The 19714-nt window shown below is 49.4% G+C and overlaps 1 protein-coding gene across 6 annotated transcripts in view; it reads right to left on the reverse strand.

Moving 5' to 3' along the window:
* LOC116941068 (histone deacetylase 4-like) overlaps nucleotides 1-19714 on the reverse strand; it is a 113116-nt gene that overhangs the window by 79929 nt on the left and 13473 nt on the right. For 5 of the 6 annotated variants that reach the window (XM_032951670.2, XM_032951672.2, XM_076066067.1 and 2 more), the window contains exon 2: nucleotides 5518-5737. The exons of the other annotated variant lie outside the window; for it this stretch is intronic. In XM_032951670.2, coding sequence (XP_032807561.1) covers nucleotides 5518-5539 — 22 coding nt within the window. In that variant the 5' untranslated portion in view covers nucleotides 5540-5737. The remainder of the gene's footprint in view (nucleotides 1-5517; nucleotides 5738-19714) is intronic. 6 annotated transcript variants of the gene reach the window in all.

Genomic DNA, 19714 nt, shown 5'->3' on the forward strand with positions numbered 1-19714 from the left:
AGAAAGACAACGTGTTATGGAAAAATCGCGTCATAATGAATAACAAATAATATAGGTTAAAGCACAGTCCGCGATAACACGTGAGAAATATATGCAGGATGAACAAAGACTGAGGAGCGTTGGTAGCATCTAGAAGCATCCAGCAGCATCCCGCCTCGTGCGATGCCACGCCCAGGTAGCCGTACAACTGCCGAATCCATACTCTTTGTTGCAGCAGCTCTTTCTCCGACGTCAGCAGTTCTCCTGCCGTGTTTGTTTCACACCTGATGATGGTTGCTTGTGTTGCGATCGAAACGCTGTGATCTATTAATTTTCTACCTACGTGACTTTCCCGAAAGAATCAAAGAGTATAAATTCCTGCAGTCACGAAGGCCTCAAATCAAGATTGCTTATTCCTACTCGCGTGACATAGTTCTGTTGACTCGATCGCGTTATATCAAATTCGCATCGGGATATAAAAACATACGTTCCCAATAAATAAAATTGTGTTATATTCAATCTGCGTTAGTAAAACTACACGTTATAGGAGAACAGACTATATGAATCTCATTTTCCCTGCGATATGCCGAGCCTTGTGCAATGCACGACCGGCACGTGCTGCACACGCAGACGGGTCCAACGGCGAGGGGACAGGTGATCTCACGGCGAACGCCGGACCCGGAGGTAAACACAAGAGAAGTGCCGGTAATCAAGCGGCCACAATTGGAGTTCACGGATATTGCCGTGGAAAAAACTCATTACGGGGAAGATGTAAAAGCGGCTCAGCGGATCGTTAGACCGTTGAGGGCTCCATCCGTAAAAAGGTGGCGAGCAAACAAGGTTAGGGATCGGCTGTGTGTACACGGAAGAGTCAAAACCATTAAAGCTGTCTGCTCAAACTCGTAAAGATAAGCGTACATTTCAATGAAACGACGGCGGACAGCTTAACAGCAGTTAGGCGACATGCTCGCATGTCAATCTCTGTGCCACGGCTGGGACAGCGCAGGAAATGGGGCGCCACGGTGGCGAGGTGTTAACTACCTCGCGTGGCATGTAGGAGGTCGAGGATTCGATTCCAACCCTGACGCCTGTATATTTGGAGTCTTCATGTTCTCCCGGTGGTCGCGTGGATTTTTATCCGGGTCCTCTGGGTTTTCCCTCCCCGTTTAGAATCAACGTCACGCATTCAGAGCATTTGGCTGCTATAAACTTTCACATGATGATAAGCCTTATTGTTGCACTATCATATCTGAGCAGGTCGATTCTTAAAAAGAGCTACATAGCTCAGTGGGCCTTACCTGGTAAAATAAACTAATAGTTGAGCTTAGTTTTTATGAAGGAGGTAAACCAAAATGTGCGAACCCAATGCTTCGGAGCGAGCGTCGAGGGCCCAAGCCGACCACAGCGGCGGTGCATCATCGCTCAAACCCCGTGCACGACGCACACACGCGCTCCGCCGTACGAGTCTGCCGCGCAAACATGACACAACACAGATGCGCGGCATGGCGCGTGCACGCAGTACGGCATGTATATACGCAATACGGCACGTGTCCGCGTGGTACGGCACGTGTCCGCGTGGTACGGCACGTGCACGCGGAACAGCACTGTATGGCACGTGCCGGCGCGCGACAACACGCATGCACGCACGCGCGGTACGAGCGCAGTCTCTGGGTGGTTGTGACATTAAAACCCCGGTCAACAGAACGTGTAACCTAACTTGGCCTGTGCAAACTTTCATTTGCATATTCAAGTTTTATGAGCTAAAAATAACGGGGTAGGGGTTTTTTTCTTTGGGTTACAGAAAAGTTAAGTCAAACATCTGTTTGTTTCCACTGGGAAACCAGAACCAAGAATAACTGGCATGTTCCAGTTAAGAGTTAGGCTTACAGTTAGGAACAGAAGTTGGGTTAGAGTTAGGGATGGTAATACAAGTTAGGGTGATAATAATAAAAATGTAGAAAAATTTACAACCATTTTTTCATTCCACTAATGGATGAAGAACTTCCTATGTTGCGTCGGACATGCCAGTTGTTTGACCTCACTTCACTATAGGTGGTCAGTGAGGGTTGATGACGGTGGGAAACAGATATCACTGGCCACCAATGTTAGTCATGGCTAGAAATCGAACTCAGGCTGCCAGGTTTGTAGCACTGCGCAACAAACCACCGCGCCTCCATTATTATCAATCATCATCTTCATCAATCAGCCACAGTGGACGAAGGCCTCTGCAAGCCGTCGCCACTTAACACGGTCCGGCGACAGAGCGATCCGTGTCGTAATTTTTGGCCAGTCTCGACCACCGCCGGCCACCATCACCCCACCCCCCGCTTCCAGCGACGGACGACATGCCCTGCGCCCCACACGTTCAAGTTCAACGTTTATTTTGTTGGACCAGGCGAGGGAACTCAAAGAGGCCCGGGTGAGTCTCAATTGCAAGAGCGACCCCGGGTTCGCCAAATTGTAAGAGCAAAAAATAATTCAAGTTGCAAGCGATGGGAGCAAATATGACCACGTCACGTGAGACATGCCAAAACATTGGAAATTCCATGGAGCGTTAAAGTTGGCTCAGGCAGGTTAGTTTTTGACCGATCATAGCATAATTACAAATTAAGTCACAAAAATATATATAGGGTGGCTCTTGTTCTAATATGTAAACGGACAAGCATATACATCCAATGCACATTGGACATAATTCAAGCATACCTACATTTCTTACAAATAAAGGAATCCTTGACTTAAAGCTTTCGTGACTGCAGGAATTCATATTATTTGGGTCTTTCGGTAAAGTCACGTAGATAGAAAAAATAATAACAATATAATAATAAAAGTAAAGTGAATAAAAAATAATAAAATATCACGACGTTTCGATCGCAACACAAGCAATCGTCATCAGGAGAAAAATACTTGTTTTTTTCTCCTGATGACGATTGCTTGTATTTTTTCTATCTACGTGACTTTACCGAAAGACCCAAAGAATCTCAATATAGGAATTGTATCGTATTATTATTGTGATCCAACTAAGGCCCTCTTTTCCCTGTCTGCTCAGGTCTCCACTTGGTGTTAAGCCTGCTCCTATTCACTCTCCTCCCTCTCCCTCTCTCACCCTTGCCCCGCCACCACCACGTCATGGCCTCCATCCCCGCCCCCCCTTCCATGCCCCCCGCGGGGTGGAATTACACACCTCCACTCCACGGCAGAGAACAAGCGCAGCCCTTCCTTCGGGAAGGCCGGCACAGCGCAGCCCACTCCACGGCGCAGCGGCAACCCGAGACAATAAAAGCCGCCAGGCTCGGCCAGAGAACCAGATACCCCGGTGGCAGGGCAAGCCGAGAAATAAACAGTAGCAATTATAGACAGGAGCCGTGCGGTCATTAGCCGATTGCATGCCCGTCCGCCTTTGTCCAAGTGTCCATTTCACACCGAGCAGTGCCTCCCCACCCAAGCCCACTGAAAATGCAAAAATGTAATAAAAAATAGTCCGTGAAGCCGCATGGTGCGGCGGGTCGCAACGCGATACCAAATTAGCCCGCGTCTTATAATCGGACGCAAACGAGGCTGACAAGCGGCAACGTGGCCCACCGTGCGTGTGGAGGCGGCTCACGAAGCCGTTGCATTAAGCTGGCCATCAGGAGTAATATTTTTTTAACGAGCAAAACATGAAACCGTCCATATTACATTCTGCTAATTTGACTTAATGTGTTGCCAAAATACCAGTTAGGCAAACACGGAAAAATTGAGACACCCCTTAATTAAGCCATGACGTTGGATTGGCTGCAACTTCATTTCCCTGCTCAAATGTCCCCGGGCTCTCCAACAAAACGCGGATTCACTCCCGACTCCGCGGCCAATCACCCGCCATCCCACCTACCTCCCCACCCACTGTCCCACCCTGGACTTAAACCATTTAGCTGGCGGAGAAAGGGAACTGCGGCAAGCACGCGAGCGTTGGGCTACTCTTATTTGCGTGATGCTGACAAATGTCATTTTTTATTCCGTCATTCCGCAGCGCGGGCCACAGGTCACGGCTGCTTGCCCGGTCCCCGTGGTATTTTGCTGTTCGCAGGAGGACGTTACGGTAGCGGGGAAGAGGCGTCAAAAAAAAAAACAATGACGCTGCAATTTGTTCATTGACGATATTAACTTATTACAACCTGGCTGGGCCGGGCTGAGATTACAGCACATTCTGGTTATGCGTCCACTCATTCAAGGAAGTCCGTAAAATGAGGACAACCTTGAGGGCAGTCGACAGTTGTTATGCACAGACGCGTGATCCTGTGCGATTGAGACAACTACTGCAATGGTCGCCTCTAATCCAGCAACATGGAAAGTGGGGTTGGTGTGACGCACAGGGATGGCAGTTGCTTGAAATGCTCACCTACAGGGCAATGCGGTGGTGCCTGTCGGAGGCCGAGCTGCAGTAGCTCTGTGAGAGTTGCTTCCTTTTAGTTTAACGCGCAGACTTTCACGACCAATATCCATAATAAAGATTTTTTGGGTAATAGCGCGGAAATATGAATGCGTTGTTAACCCCACCGCCACCGGACACAGCCAATTAGTAAGGTTTGTCATGTAAAAAAATGTGCCAATAAGTTACGAGTTCAGCACACCGGTGTGTTTGAGAATAAACCCACCCAATTGTAAACGTTGTGGGTTTACTAGCCAACACACCGGTGCACTGAACTTGTCACCAATCAGCACATTCTGTTTACGTGACAAACCTTACGAATTGGCTGTGTCGGGTGGTGGCGGGTTTAACGAGTTACCTGCTTTGTTTCGTGTGTGCTTACCTCACAGCAGCACTCCAGTTTAATTCCACACAAAAACAAACAGACCCCTTCTCAAAATAGGAACCGGTGAAAAGTAAAAAAGTAGAACTCTCCTCGAAAAATAATTCAAGAGACTCAGAGAAGCTATCTCGGACAGACGCAGCAATACTCATCATCATTATTGTTATTAATTGCCTATTATTATTATCGTTTTGCTGTCACCAGACCCCTCTGGCATTTTGGTCATAAATTAGTGCGAACAAAAGGATAACACATACAGATAAATAACAAAAAAAAGCGCTTTCAAAAATGTCAATGGCTGGTGACTCGGAATGAGTGATTGATGATTGCTTTGCTAAGCTCCGGGCCATATCTTTGTGAGAAACTCAAACTTCTGAGCTGGAAATGTGTCGCCCATCAACTCCGAGCGGGTGGCACAGCGAGCAAAGGCGTAACCACAGCCTGTCAATGCTCCACTCCTTGCCAGCGGCGCATTTGCAAGGCGTTCATTTTCCCCGCAAGTGCAACGTACTGATATCGGTAACCCACGCTCGGAATTTTACAGCAACAAAAAAAGAAAAGGTCGCACAATTCCGTTCGAGCCAATTTCAGCCGACTCGCCGACTCAACAGCCAAACGTCGAGGACGCATAACGTCTCACGCAGACCACCGGCAAAGTCAGTAATTTCGGGAATCACTTTCCACGTGACGGGCGGAGAACGGACGGCACTGCGGGGGTTACATGAAGGGTGTTATTTTCTCTTCACCTCACCTGGTTGGCCGGGTGAGGTCATGGCGTCTGTGGCGACCCGAAGGGGGCCCCCAAACCCGGGCCCCCCCTCAGCTGGAACCCGCAGAGATGAGAGTGGAGAGGTCACACGACGCCCCTCCCTTGGTCCGAGCCAGCGATGGGAACGGTCGCTATGGCCGCGCCGTTAATTTGTTTACCGCGGGGACTCCCCGGGCTACGAGCGCACGGCCAACTCGTGACCCTGGGGGAGGGGGGGGGCAGCAGAGGGAGAGGTGAGACCCACGGAGGTCGACCGTTGCCACGCGGCCCAATAGGAAAACGCAGCGCTACGCCAACGGATAATGAAGCAGGGTTTGGTTTCGGATGAACCCCCCCGCCCCCGGTCGTATAACCCACAAGATGTGGGAGAGCCCTCATCTAGCAGTAGATTCAATAAAAGGGATTTGAAGATGACTCAATTGGGACTACAAATGAAAGTCATCGCCCCTCTAATGGCAGACTCAGGACACTCTTGCAAATGAGACCCTATCCCTGGTCTTCTGACTCCTCAGTTGGTTAAACAAAAAACAAACTTTAACCTTGAACTTGAATTAAGCTGAAGCAAAAGCACATCGCTCTCGTACGCGAGGAGTACTCGTTCTCAATTAGTTTTTCTATGACAAAACGTGACTCATCGCTCGGACAACCTCAACACAAATGCTTTCCACTTCATATGGCCTCCACTGCTGTTGCATTATTGGTCGGCGTCAACAACACGTGTTTGAGACGATCGCAGAACTGGCTACAGCCTTTGGAGCGGCTTGGCTGGTTTCGCCGGATCGGCCCGGGACCGCCGGATAATGTTGGAATCCGGATAATCGCGTGCCCGATAATCGATGATCAACTGTAGAAGCAAACTGTGGGTTGGTGTCGACATTCAGTATCTCTACCAGATTTTTTTTTGTTGTTGCCACGATCTATCCACTGCTAGATGAAGGCTTCTTCAAGCCGTAGCTATGCCGCCCTGTCTTGCGTCAATCCAACTAGCTCCTGATTTCATCACTCCATCTTCGTGGGTGGATGATCTCACTCTCTCTCGGTTTTGTTTCCCTCCTTTGTCTGCCACCCCATTATTAGGCCGCGACCATGGGCCATCATCCGTGCCCGTCGCGCGTTTTCCCGCAACTTAAGGGTTTATTTGTGCTTTGCAACGGTTGCTACTTATTTTTCTCTTCCGGTTTTTTCCCATTAAATTTTCCATTGTAGAAATAGGCGTCACCTGAAAGAGCAAAATCACAAGCTCAATAAATCCGCAGCGGGATATTTATCTATTAAAGTATTTCACCCGGATAATTCCTTGAGATGGAACATCTCTTGATTTAAAGCTTTCGTGACTGCAGGGATTCATATTCTTGGTTCGTTCGGTAAAGTCACATAGAAGGGAAACAATAAAATAATAAAAATATAAAACAATAAAATTCTCACGACGTTTCGACTGCAACACAAGCAATCATCATCAGGTGTGAAAACCACAACAACAAAAATTGATGATGATTGCTTGTGTTGCAGTCGAAACGTCGTGAGAATTTTATTGTTTTATATTTTTATTATTTTATTGTTTCTCTTCTACGTGACTTTACCGAAAGAACCAAGAATATGGAACATTTCGTTGGCAAAGATGTGTGTCTGAGCAATGCCCCGCTGCTTTTGTAAATAACCCGCAAGGACGAGAATTTACCTCTCGGATGCCATGACATCAACATTCAGAGCACAGCAACAATTCATCAGAACACGAGTGGGCAGTTATGCATTAAGGGGTCAGCAATAAATGGGCATTTAATACGGAAACGCACGAATACCAATAATAATGAAATGTGCAATGCATTGACAGCGGCCTAGTGCACAGCTTTAGCGGAATTTCTCAGTCAATTTCTCAGTCGGAGCAACAATTATTTCTATTTTTGGCAAAGTGCAAACACTTCACGATCTGATAAGATCAGGCTTGGCTGGTTACAGAGTGCTAATTGTGCATTGAGCACTTATCTCAGATAATTGGGTTCTGCAGGCAACAACCTGCCACGGCTCAGCATCCAATCGGCACGTGCCATTACGTCTGTGTCACGGTCGCCCTTTATTAGAGAGACGAAGGGCGCGCGCGCGCGCTCGCTCCTTCGCTCGCGCAAATAACAAGAAAAACCCCCCACGCGGCACCGCCAATTGTTTCATGGCGCAGAGGCAAAAAGTCGCTCCGCCGGGCGTTAAAAAGACGCGCGCGGACGGTCGCGTGCTCGACATCGGCGACTGCCCGGCCGCGTGGCCCCCGCGAGGAGCACGAGTGGGGGGAAGGGAGGTCGGGAGGGAGGGGGGAAGGGAGGTCGGGAGGGAGGGGGGAAGGGAGGTCGGGAGGGAGGGGGGAAGGGAGGTCGGGAGGGGGGCCCAACTCCTAAATTATTTATGCCCCGTCAACACTGCCCATCCCCCCCCCCCTTCCATTCACACTCGCCGCGAGCTCTCTCTATAAAGCCGTCCGTGGGACAAACGCGCACGCACACGCGCCAGTCTGGGCGTGCGGGCGCGTGCGGGGAGCGGTGGCGTAGTGGTTAGCAGCGCGCTGCGCTGCGAAAGCGGCGACCCGAGTTCGATTCCCACTCGCGGCCAACGCCGGTGACGATTATCTGAACCGGTCCTGGGCCTCTCCTAGGTCGACTCAGCCTCAAACGAGTATCCGGTGCGGTGTGTAGTAAACATCGCCACTGGGGGAGACAAAGGCGGCCGGACGTGGTGCTGGCCACCCACCCCCTCGTGTGCCCGTGCCGGCCTTTATTAACAGCACTTGCCCCAACAGTCTGCTAAAGGCTATACGGAGGGTATTTGTCTTTTTGCGTGTGTCACGCACGCGATGCGTTGCGCTTGCATTTTTACAGCCACGTCCGCCACCCCTCCCCACCCACCGCTACCCAAACCCCTCCAAGCCCACCCAGCCAGCGCAAGCGCACTCCCCCCGCCTCTTCCCATCAAAAATTAATGACGGCCACACAGTGCATGATTGAGCGTGTTAAATGATTGAATAAGTGATAAAGAAGCTCACGCTCAAACTCTTTTAGGCTTTTGAACGTAGAGCTGATGGCGCGACGCTCAGCGTGGACCACCGCGCGAGTGCTCCGAGCGTGGCTGCACGGGGCATTTAAATGCTGAAAAAGGTTGGGGGGGGGAGCTTCTCCGCTATATCCGAGATATATTGCGTGCGGAAATGTAAAACATATCGCATTAATTATTCACGTTTATTATTTGTTTGGCGCAAAAGATAACATGCGGCAAACCGCAATAAATACTTCGCGGGGATGGATAAATATTTAATGCTATTTTCATTTAAAATTAAGAAATGTGCGAGCGCCTAAGTGGAGGAATGATGCACGCCACTCCGAGCGCTGAAAGGGAAAATTGGGTGCAAGAACTCGCATCTCGAATTCGCACCGAACCGCGAACGGAGTTGTCGCCCTCCTGGCCTGGACATGCGGCACAGTGGCAAGCGACAGCCACCGACCGCCAACCCAGCTGAAGATGATGATACAAGTATGGAACTCCCAGCCCGCACACCCTGCTGCAGGTATAGAGATGATCTCGAGTAATTGTCATGCGAGGGATGGGGACAGAGTCCCAGGTGAACTTTTTCTTAGGCCAATATGTTTCATGCCTGTATGTATGTACGAGGAACTTTTTTTTCGCACCGTTCGTAGCCAACCGTGCTAGGCAGAGGTACGGGGAAAGAACAACAAACTAAACACAAAAGGCAGTTCTAAACAAATTATATTCTTGGGTCTTTCGGTAAAGTCACGTAGATAGGTTCAAAGAAAATCACAAAAATAACAAAAAACTACGACGTTTCAATCGCCAACACAAGCAATCGTCATCGGGAGAAAAAAGAGCGGGCCACCTCCACGCCTTCGTCGTCGTGGAGGCAGCTCTCCGATCTTACATTGACATGCAAATTTCTCACATTAACATAACTAGCCCCGCCCACTTCGTTTATGACCCTTGGGCTACACCCATTTCAAACCCTTAAAACAGTCTGCCTCAGAAGCTTTCCCCCTCTTTTTTCTCCCGATGACGATTGCTTGTGTTGGCAATTGAAACGTCATCGTTTTTTTTGTAATTCTTGTTATTTTCTTTTAACCTACCTACGCGACTTTACCGAAAGACCCAAGAATATAATTCGTTTAGAACTGCTTTTTAAGTTTAGCTTGTTGTGCTCCCCCCGCACCTCTGCTACGAACAGGGTCGCCCCGCCAGGCCACGAATTCCCGTAACATCATTGATGAGTTTGCGCAAATGCGATGCGCCTTTGCTTTTATTTCTCCGTCTCTCTCCCTCACCAATATGAACCTTCTCATTAAGTTCGCCGCGGGGGCCCCCGGCGTGCGCATCGCGGACTGGCGGCGCCGTCGCGGCACAGCCGCCTTCCGCGTGCACGCTCGTGGCTTGTTAAATATTCAGGCTTTATGTAACGCGTGCCCGCGCTTTTTGCAAAGCTTTTTTCAATCTCTCATTAACGTGCAATTCTAAATTGCGCGCACCATTCTACGGGCAGCCCCAGGGCACGCGGGAATTACAGGAAGAGAGAATATGCGGGTTTGCTAAAGGCTTCAAAATGGATTATACTTTCTAGCCCATTAGTCATTAAAACCATGCACTCTAATACCTTAAAGTCATGAAAATGCCACAATTACACGGCAAATTGATGCCCTGTGCGCGCTTCTCAACAGCAGTGCATTTAGCCGAGAGATGTTGGACGGCTCGCCGGAGGCAGGCGGCGGCGGATGTTGCACGCGTACGGACGGTCTCGCTCAGAGGAAAGTGGCAGGGGGGGGGGGTGGAGGAAGGAACAGGCAGAACCGCAGGTGCACGTGAAAGGAATCGTTTCGCTCGACGATCACAACGCTCGTACCCGCGAGCGGCCTGCGAGTGCCGACAAACGAGAAACGAGCTGGGGACAGAGTGCCTGTCAGGAAGGAGCTCGGTTTCTCTGCCGCAGAGATGTATGCATGTGTGTCTCTTTAACTTCTTTAGCACCGTACACGCTCATCGGAGGTGCGGGGCCCAATGATGACGAGACCCAAAGCAGAGTAGGACCTGGATAATGCTCGGAGGAGTGACCAGAATGCATACCAGGTAGTTATAGATTGCAGGAATACAAGGTGGGTAGCAGAGGGCAGCTGGGAGCATAGTCGTTCGCAGGTCGACGCTCCCTTCAACTGTGAGATTGTCCACTCTCGGTGCGACGGCCCTTTTGGGCATCGTAAACAAAGTCCACGCGTCTTCCTGCTCAAAGGAGCGTTACGTGGCGACGAGTCGCTTGGGGAAATTCCACATTTCCTGTGGCAGGGACGAGCCTTTCCAGAGCACAACCACTTGTGAATCTGAGTGTTGTATGAAAACGTGTTGAACTACGGGCAATTAAGGCACTTTGCACCAAAATCACACGGCCACTGAAGCACAACCGGAAATTAAAAACGAAACTGGGGCCAATCCACGAATAGCACGTGAACAAAGAGGAAAAAATAAACAAAAACCAACAACTTAACACTGACGCAGAAGCGCACCAGGAAGGAAGCGATGATAATAAAGTTGCACGCAATGCTGAAAAGCAGAAGTAAGACAACAGCAAGAATACTGAGTTTCAGAAGCCATGATGGGTAGTTGTTGCGCTGGCTGCTGCTGATACCTGGGGAGTGTAAAACTTCTCTCCCCGCGCGCGAGGGTACAGGGCGCCACGGTGGCAAGATGATATACAGGAGGTTGTGGGTTAGATCTCGACCCCGACTCTGACGCCTGTATATCTAGAGTTTGTATGTCCTCCCCGTGGTCACGTGGATTTTTCTCCGGGTCCTCCGGTTTTTCCCTCCACATTTAGAAACATGCGTTGAGAGTATTTTTACGTGATAATCCACTTCGTTGAGCTATCACTTTGTGGCCATGACGCTTTGTGATAACGAGCTATATACAGTGAGGGAAAAAAGTATTTGACCCCCTGCTGATTTTGTACGTTTGCCCACTGACAAAGAAATGATCGGTCTATAATTTTAATGGTAGGTTTATTTGAACAGTGAGAGACAGAATAACAACAAAAAATTCCAGAAAAACGCATGTCAAAAATGTTATAAATTGATTTGCATTTTAATGAGGGAAATAAGTATTTGACCCCCTCTCAATCAGAAAGATTTCTGGCTCCCAGGTGTTTTTTATACACGTAACGAGCTGAGATTAGGAGCACACTCTTAAAGGGAGTGCTCCTAATCTCAGCTTGTTACCTGTATAAAATACGCCTGTCCACAGAAGCAATCAATCAATAAGATTCCAAACTCTCCACCATGGCCAAGACCAAAGAGCTCTCCAAGGATGTCAGGGACAAGATTGTAGAACTACACAAGGCTGGAAGGGGCTACAAGACCATTGCCAAGCAGCTTGGTGAGAAGGTGACAACAAAGTATTAAAGCTTTCGTGACTGCATAAAATTACTCATTGGTTTTTTCGGTAAAGTCACGTATGTAGAAATACAATAAAATTATATTAAAACAAAAAACAATCACGACGTTTCGATCACAACGCAAGCGATCTTCATCAGGTGTCAAGAACAAATCACGGAGGTAAATACAACAAAAAGATGAGAGACGAGAATTCAACAAACCTGAAAAAACATTATGTGAAGCACATCCAGTCAGGCCAACAACACAGTTAAGACACTTCCTGGCAGACCACGAATTTCAGAAGTGTTAAATTTCGTGTTCAACCTTTGGATTGCACATACCAGCATAGATAGAATGAAAAATACGAGGTACACGGTCAGTAGAAATGCACATACAAGTCCACCAAGAGGTAAGGAGGGAGGAAAGACGGATAGGGAGGCAGAGAGAGAGGGGGGGGCGGAGGGATGAACAGAAGCTTAAATAGGAAATACGGTTGGAGGGGGGGAGGGGCCAGAGCAAGAGCGGCAGCTCAAACACGCACATCTTACACGTACAAAACGGCTCAAGAAAGCACATATACATGCCCGTCTTAAGTTTGCCAATGACCATATGAATGATTCAGAGGGCAACTGGGTGAAAGTGTTGTGGTCAGATGAGACCAAAATGGAGCTCATTGGCATCAACTCAACTCGCCATGTTTGGAGCAGGAGGAATGCTGCCTATGACCCCAAGAACACCATCCCCACCGTCAAACATGGAGGTGGAAACATTATGCTTTGGGGGTGTTTTTCTGCTAAGGGGACAGGACAACTTCACCGCATCAAAGGGACGATAGACGGGACCATGTACCGTCAAATCTTGGGTGAGAACCTCCTTCCCTCAGCCAGGGCATTGAAAATGGGTCGTGGATGAGTCTTCCAGCATGACAATGACCCAAAACACATGACCAAGGCAACAAAGGAGTGGCTCAAGAAGCACATTAAGGTCCTGGAGTGGCCTAGCCAGTCTCCAGACCTTAATCCCATAGAAAATCTGTGGAGGGAGCTGAAGGTTCGAGTTGCCAAACGTCAGCCTCGAAACCTTAATGACTTGGAGAAGATCTGCAAAGAGGAGTGGGACAAAATCCCTCCTGAGATGTGTGCAAACTTGGTGGCCAACTACAAGAAACGTCTGACCTCTGTGATTGCCAACAAGGGTTTTGCCACCAAGTACTAAGTCATGTTTTGCAGAGGGGTCAAATACTTATTTCACTCATTAAAAAGCAAATCAATTCATAATATTTTTTACATGCGTTTTTCTGGATTTTGTTGTTCTGTCTCGCTGTTCAAATAAACCTACCATTAAAATTATAGACTGATCATTTCTTTGTCAGTGGGCAACCGTACAAAATCAGCAGGGGATCAAATACTTTTTTCCCTCACTGTAGCTCAGTGGGCCTTAGCTGGTAAAATACAAAAAATTGTTATAGCAGTGGTACCAGCGTACATTATTTACACCGAATAAATAATCTAAGTTAGTTACGTTGGAGGGAACATAAGACTCAATCAAAAAGCAAATGCAAATTCATCTCGCGCTCGCCTCGCCTGCTCCTCTCGCAGCGAGCACGTGGCTGTGTGGATTCGTGTTATTTTTATTTAAAAAAATTTGCGCAAGGATTTTTTTTATCTCCCGTGAGAGTTTCCGCCGCGAATTCCGGTTTTCGAGAGGAAAAATATATCACAGTGCGCGCGGTGAGGTATAAATAGGCGAGATGCGCCATTATACACGGTGGAGTATTCATTCTGTTGCTGTATATACAATGATGGTGGGGGGTAGCGGTCGCAACCAGAGTCTGATTACCAGCCACGGCTGACATCAGTGGCGAGTGCTCTCTAAACCGCTCCCCTTTTCATCAACCCCGACTAAACGAGCGCAGTGAAGTATGGTCAAACAAGCCCAATGACCGATATGGCTGCATTTTTACAGAGGGCTGATAGTGTATTATAATCAAATATAAGTTCAAACACCACAATTTACTTGATATCACATTCAAATTTAATGCACCTCCAAATGCTGTTTTGACTCACATCAGCCAAAAAAATGGCTCAATTCACACGTTGTTGGTGAATGTTCCTTTTTGTCTGAATTTGGCAAAACAATACCAATGTCTCTTCACCAGTAAGCGGATACAAAAGAAGTACATCCGAGAATCCCTTCAAGTGACCTCTGGTTGCTTTGGCGAGGACCAGTCTTTCAGCAGATGACCAACATAAAGAACATTTAGTCCTGGTAATAATTAACGCACGAGAAAAACGAACTCGTCTTGCATCATCATGAAAGAATGCGTAACAACCGAGAGAAAGAGAGCGAAAGCAGGCATCACTCACTGGTCAAGTCCGCTCACATTCAGCACACGTGCGGTGGGGGGGCGGAGTGGGGGGGGCAGGATTTAACGAGCCCATCCGAGCGTGCGAATCCGCCCGGCTCGTCAGGACGGCTGTGGGGGTCGCGTCGGCACGCGCACGACGAGCGCCGCCGCCTCCGCAATGACCCCAGCCATTAATTAGGGCCGGTCCTCGCCGCTCTCCATGGGCCCCACCTCGGCACTCACCGCCCAATCACGGGGCGCTGCAGCGCTCGCCTAACGAGCGACGATGACGCAACAGCAGCGGTGGCGGCGGTGCAAGCGGGGGTGCAAGCGGGGGTTTGGTTTCACGCATTGCCACGAGCGCCGTGGCGCAGACTTCCAATGAGTGGTCCTTTGCTTTCTTGACATTTCCCGGTCTTCTACCTGCATTCATTCTCTCACCGAGTGCGCTATCGGCATCGTGTCGTGAGCCGAAGAATCGATTGGGAGATCTCGCAGAGCAGTGCAGCCCTTCGTGATTGAGAATGGCCTGCATAAGCTGATACAACAGAGCTACCTCTGAGATCCCTTCAAGTGACCTCTGGTCCAAAAAGTAGGAAGTACCTTCTCACCAACCGTGCGACGAAGAGTAGGGATTCATCTTATTGGTTCTTTCGGTAAAGTCACGTAGAATGGAAATAATTATTTTATTTTATTTCCATTCTATGTGGTGACTTTACCGAAAGAACCAAGAAGCTGAATCCCTGCAGTCACAAAAGCTTTAAATCGAAATAGAAGAGTAAGGTTGTCGCATAATAGTCAAACCGATTTTTTTTATGGAATTCTCAAGAGCTGGAATTCAGTCAAAATTTAACTGCAGAATCCAATTCATCTGATCGTTTTTTTTCACCAGTCACTAGTGACCAGGCTGAGACTATCGGTGACCAGGGTGCCACGGTGGCGAGATGTTAACTACCTCGCCTGGTCTGTAAGAGGTCGTGGGTTCAATCCAGACCCCGATGCCTGTATCTATGGAGTTTGCGTGTTCTCCCTGCGGTTGCGTGGATTTATTTCTGGGTCATCCGGTTTTTCCCTCCACATGTATGATCAATGTGCGTTTCAAGCATTTGCCTGCTATAAATTTCTGCACGTTAAACCACTCCATTGAGCTATCATTTGTGGCTGGGTCACTTCTGAAAAAGAGCTATATAGCTCATTGGGCCTTACCTGGTAAAATAAAATTGTTTAGTTTTATCATGACCCCAGCAGTGCCCGCTCAGCGCTCCGACCTCTGAACCGGCCCCACCACCTCCAAAGCTTTTATGTTTCAATTTCAAGGGTGGTCAAGGTATGCATTAATAATTGTGGTTTTTTACTTTTTTTTGTGCGTGACATTTTTGTTGGTTAATGTTCACTCGTTTCCAACACAGCCTTGTTAATGAATGAGCGGTGTTGCAGGCCGCGCACGTCCTTCGTGATTTCTGCAGAGATTTTGCGGAAGCGCACAATGCCCTCCGTCGGATCACACGCCAGGGACCCTTGACGACGTCGATCGCAGGAGTAGGGCCCGCCGCGGCGAGACAGTTTCAAAGCCACCAACGGCAAAAATCTGAAAATTGCGTACAAATAACTCGTACGTTCATCTCTTGCGGAGAGAGAGAGAGAGGAGGAGACGATGCATCTCAATGGGATCTTGATTTCATTTGCGTGCTATTTACGCACACGCGGTCAAAGTGCGGGCAGTCGCATCAAGAGACCCAGCCCGGCAATAAAGGAGACGAGCAGAGGCCCGCATCACGTCCGGAGACAATCTTGCTCCGGAGGATCCTGCGGATTTAATTAACGGCACATTGCAAAATGCAGATGCAATCAGCGCCGCGTACCGCGCACTGTCAGCACCACCGACAGGTTCACATGAAAAACAAATATAAATCTTGCTCATACGAGCATTGAAGAGATGCCCGTTTACAACCCTAATGCTGTGGTGGAAATTCCACTATGCTATGGAGGGGGCAAGTATATCCACTGGAAAGTCACTTTTGACTTCCGAGCAAAGTGGTACTCAATTTATAGACCCCGGAGGGATGATGGGCTGATTAAACCCCCCCCAACTGAGATCTGAACTCGCAGCCTTCCGGTTGCGAGACGCTCGCTCAGTCGTCAAGCCACCAGGCCGGCTAACATAATCAGAAGGCGCGAGATTAATTGAAACCAAAATGCGAAGAGTGATAGGTCACGCCGCAAATGATTCGTATTAAAAAAAGTTCCGAACGGCCAAGGTGGTCCTTGTTACGCGCGCGACGAGCACGGATTTCCTTTGCGGACGGGAGCCGCTTTAAGATGTTTGCATTCATTTGCCGTGACATTGATCGACCAGCAGACTCCAGGCCAGACTGCTCGTCAATACCGCCAAACGCAGCAACGCTTTGAACACGATCTGCCTGCTGGGGTCTGACCTCTTACGACTCGCAATGACTTTGGAAAGTTTGAGCCGTTATGATTATTTACGCGAATAAACGTGCGCGCGCAAGCGAGGAACGTGCACACCCACCGTAAACGCCGCGCACGCGCGTGTGGAACGCACAGTACCTCCCGTGGCACGTGCCGTGTGCGTGGAACGAGCACGTGGCTACACGTGCCTTGCAAGGAAGAAGGGTCTCAGGTTCGAATCCTAACTAGGGCGCCTTTCTGTGTGGAGTTTGCTTGTTCCCCACCCAATGTTCCGCGTGGGATTCCTCCGGGTTTCTCTGGTTTGCTTCCATAGCTAAACCCACAGCAGAACTTGTATTAGCCAAACATACCAATACCTGCTAATTTCTCAAATGCGATTACACGCAGCAACATCGTCCCCTACTGAAAGAGAGTATTTGAGACCGAGTGCATCATTCCTGGGTAAACAAGCGTAATAATACTTTTTTTATAAATAACTGGCAGCCGTGCACAGGACGTGTTTACTGGAGCTGATAGGCCTCTGCTATGACGCATGGGTCAGAAAGACAAGACGCCAAAAATTAAAATCAAGCAAAGAGCTGAAGGGGTGCGCACTGATGAAGGTTTGAGCTCCGATGATGCCGATCGTCATCTCCAGAGACGTTGCTTTCTTTTTCAACGTAATTGGTTCGCTCGATAACCAAATCAATCGGTTACATTTGTCCAGGTGACAACTTGATTTGTCAGGGATTATTTCGGGTGGTGGAGGGTGCTTATGTTATCGTTGGCATTATAGCCCTGCACGACCAGACCCAAAACAGGAATCTCGATTCAGTGGAGAATTTAAACGATGGCCAATGCAGCAAATGCAAAGAAAATACAATAACAGCTCTAAGCCTCCTGTCAACACTTTTACAGCCCAACAGCGAAGCGTTACACACGTTCATTAACTCCCATTATTTGATGCACAATTCCATTGTTTCGAACAAGTTTATTTAACAATTGCGCCGTTTGGGATGGTTTTTTTTCTCTCTCAAACTCCACCACGAACGAGACGCATTTTGAAAAGCGCTTGCGCACCCGAGGGCACTGCGATGCAAGCGCAGGGGCCCCCGTGATCCATCGGGAGAGCTCATTTAAAGCATCTACTTTGTGGCGCTCCGGGCACGAGCCAGCCAAGTATTTTTTTAGGTGGTTGAGGGACCCACCCCAGGTGCCAGCCCACAAACATTGCGCTGCCCTGCACTGTGGTGGCTGGAGTGGAGGGGGGGGGGGCGGTGGCGTGGTACATATTTCAATTGTTAGCAATGGCCCCCCTCTGGGCTGGTTGACTGTGATTAACATTCTGCTGGGCCGGGTTGTGGTGGCCACGACAGATTCACCTGCAGCAGCGAGCGGCAATTGCGTTATCCGTTTCACCGCTCACCCCGTCCCGCTCGCCCCGCCCGCTCGGCCACCCTCGGGGCGGTTGCAGCGGCGCGACTGCCGCGTCTCGGGTTATGACGCACCGTCACAGCAAGGCCGCCGGCGCTGCGAGTGGCGGAGGGGGAGTGAGCGTCATGGAAATCGATTACTTTTTGGGGACTGATGGCTCGCGATTCCGGGTGGAGGCGGCTGCAAACTCTGCCTCGGGGTTTCATCATTTCGGGTCAGAATGCGTGGGGGTGAATTCAGCGAGTGATGGGAATGCGATGGCCGTGTGGCTTCATCATCAGCACCTTCTGCACCAGACTTGCGCTCAAGCTTGCGAGGAGAACGAGTCTGGTGGGGGCAGCAGCAGCAACAAGTGCAGCTGCAGCCAGCTGCAGGGCACGTTTAAGTGCATCTGCAGCGTACGTTAAATGCAACCTCATTTTAATTTAAAGCCCTTTCGTCAATGCACTGCTGCGTGAAAGCCTCCCCACACCATGTCGAGGTTGGTTGGCCGTACATAACCACGCTGGTAACGGACGGCGAGCTCAGGACTGGCCCAGCTATCGCTCACCGCCGACGTTGGCAGGTTGCAGAGTTCATAGCGAAACGCGTTAACCGCTGCTTCCACGTTTTGATTTTGCGGCCACACCTAGACCCGCCCGGGTGACATTCCGTCGGTGCAATTACCAATTACAGCACCGTACTGACGCGCGCACAGAGGTCGGTGGCTGCGAGCACCGCTAACCGTTGTTGTTCAGCGCCCCAATGGCGAGATGTTAACTCCCTCGCCTGGGATACAGGAAGTCGTGGGTTCGATCCCAACCCTGACACCTGTAATATTTAGAGTTTGCGTGTCTCTCTCTGTGTATGCGTGGATTTTTCTCCTGGTCCTCCGGTTTTTCCCTCCACATTTAGAAACACGCGTTTAGACTATTTGGCTGCGATAAATTTCCACATTATGACAGGCCACTTGTGGCCAGGTCGCTTCTGAAAAAGAGCTACGTAGCTCGGTGGGCCTTGCCTGGTAAAATAAAAAAAACAGTTTAGTTTCAATTTTTAACTATCGCTTAGCAACAGAGACCACGCTGATGGAGATGCGTTCCATGTATTTTTTTTATTTACCCGCGCTGACCTGTAATGCGTCTGCGGTGAGAAGGCGAGCGTTTATAGCCGCTACGTGATGCATGAAATGGCGCCTCGAAATATTTTACGGCGGCCGTCGTCATTGAGAAAACGTGAAATAAAACAGCGATGGCTGGAAAAATGCAACTGCGGTCAGTAATTAAAAAATCTATAGAGCGCCAGCAGCAGCAGCAGCGAAAGGCCGCAGCAACTCACAGCTAAGAGCATCAATCTCGCACTCGAGCAGGGCAGCGCCGCGGCCGCCGCGGTACTGAGCGCCTGAGTAATGGCCTCTGTTAAATGGTCCTTAACCCCTTGCGTGTGCCGACGGACGGACACGGACGTATAATCACAACTTCCGACCGGACGGACACAAGCACAGCTCTGCCAGGGCCGGACGCAGCGACGGGCCGAGCTGGAGGATGCCGGACAAATTGGCAGGGTGTGCCCCATCCCAAAGGCCTGAGCCGGCCCCTGTGCCTCC

Source organism: Petromyzon marinus, chromosome 10 (assembly GCF_048934315.1).
Source record: "Petromyzon marinus isolate PM22_M1 ecotype Great Lakes invasive population chromosome 10, UKy_Petmar_22M1.pri1.0, whole genome shotgun sequence".
Classification (NCBI taxonomy): Eukaryota; Metazoa; Chordata; class Hyperoartia; order Petromyzontiformes; family Petromyzontidae; genus Petromyzon; species Petromyzon marinus.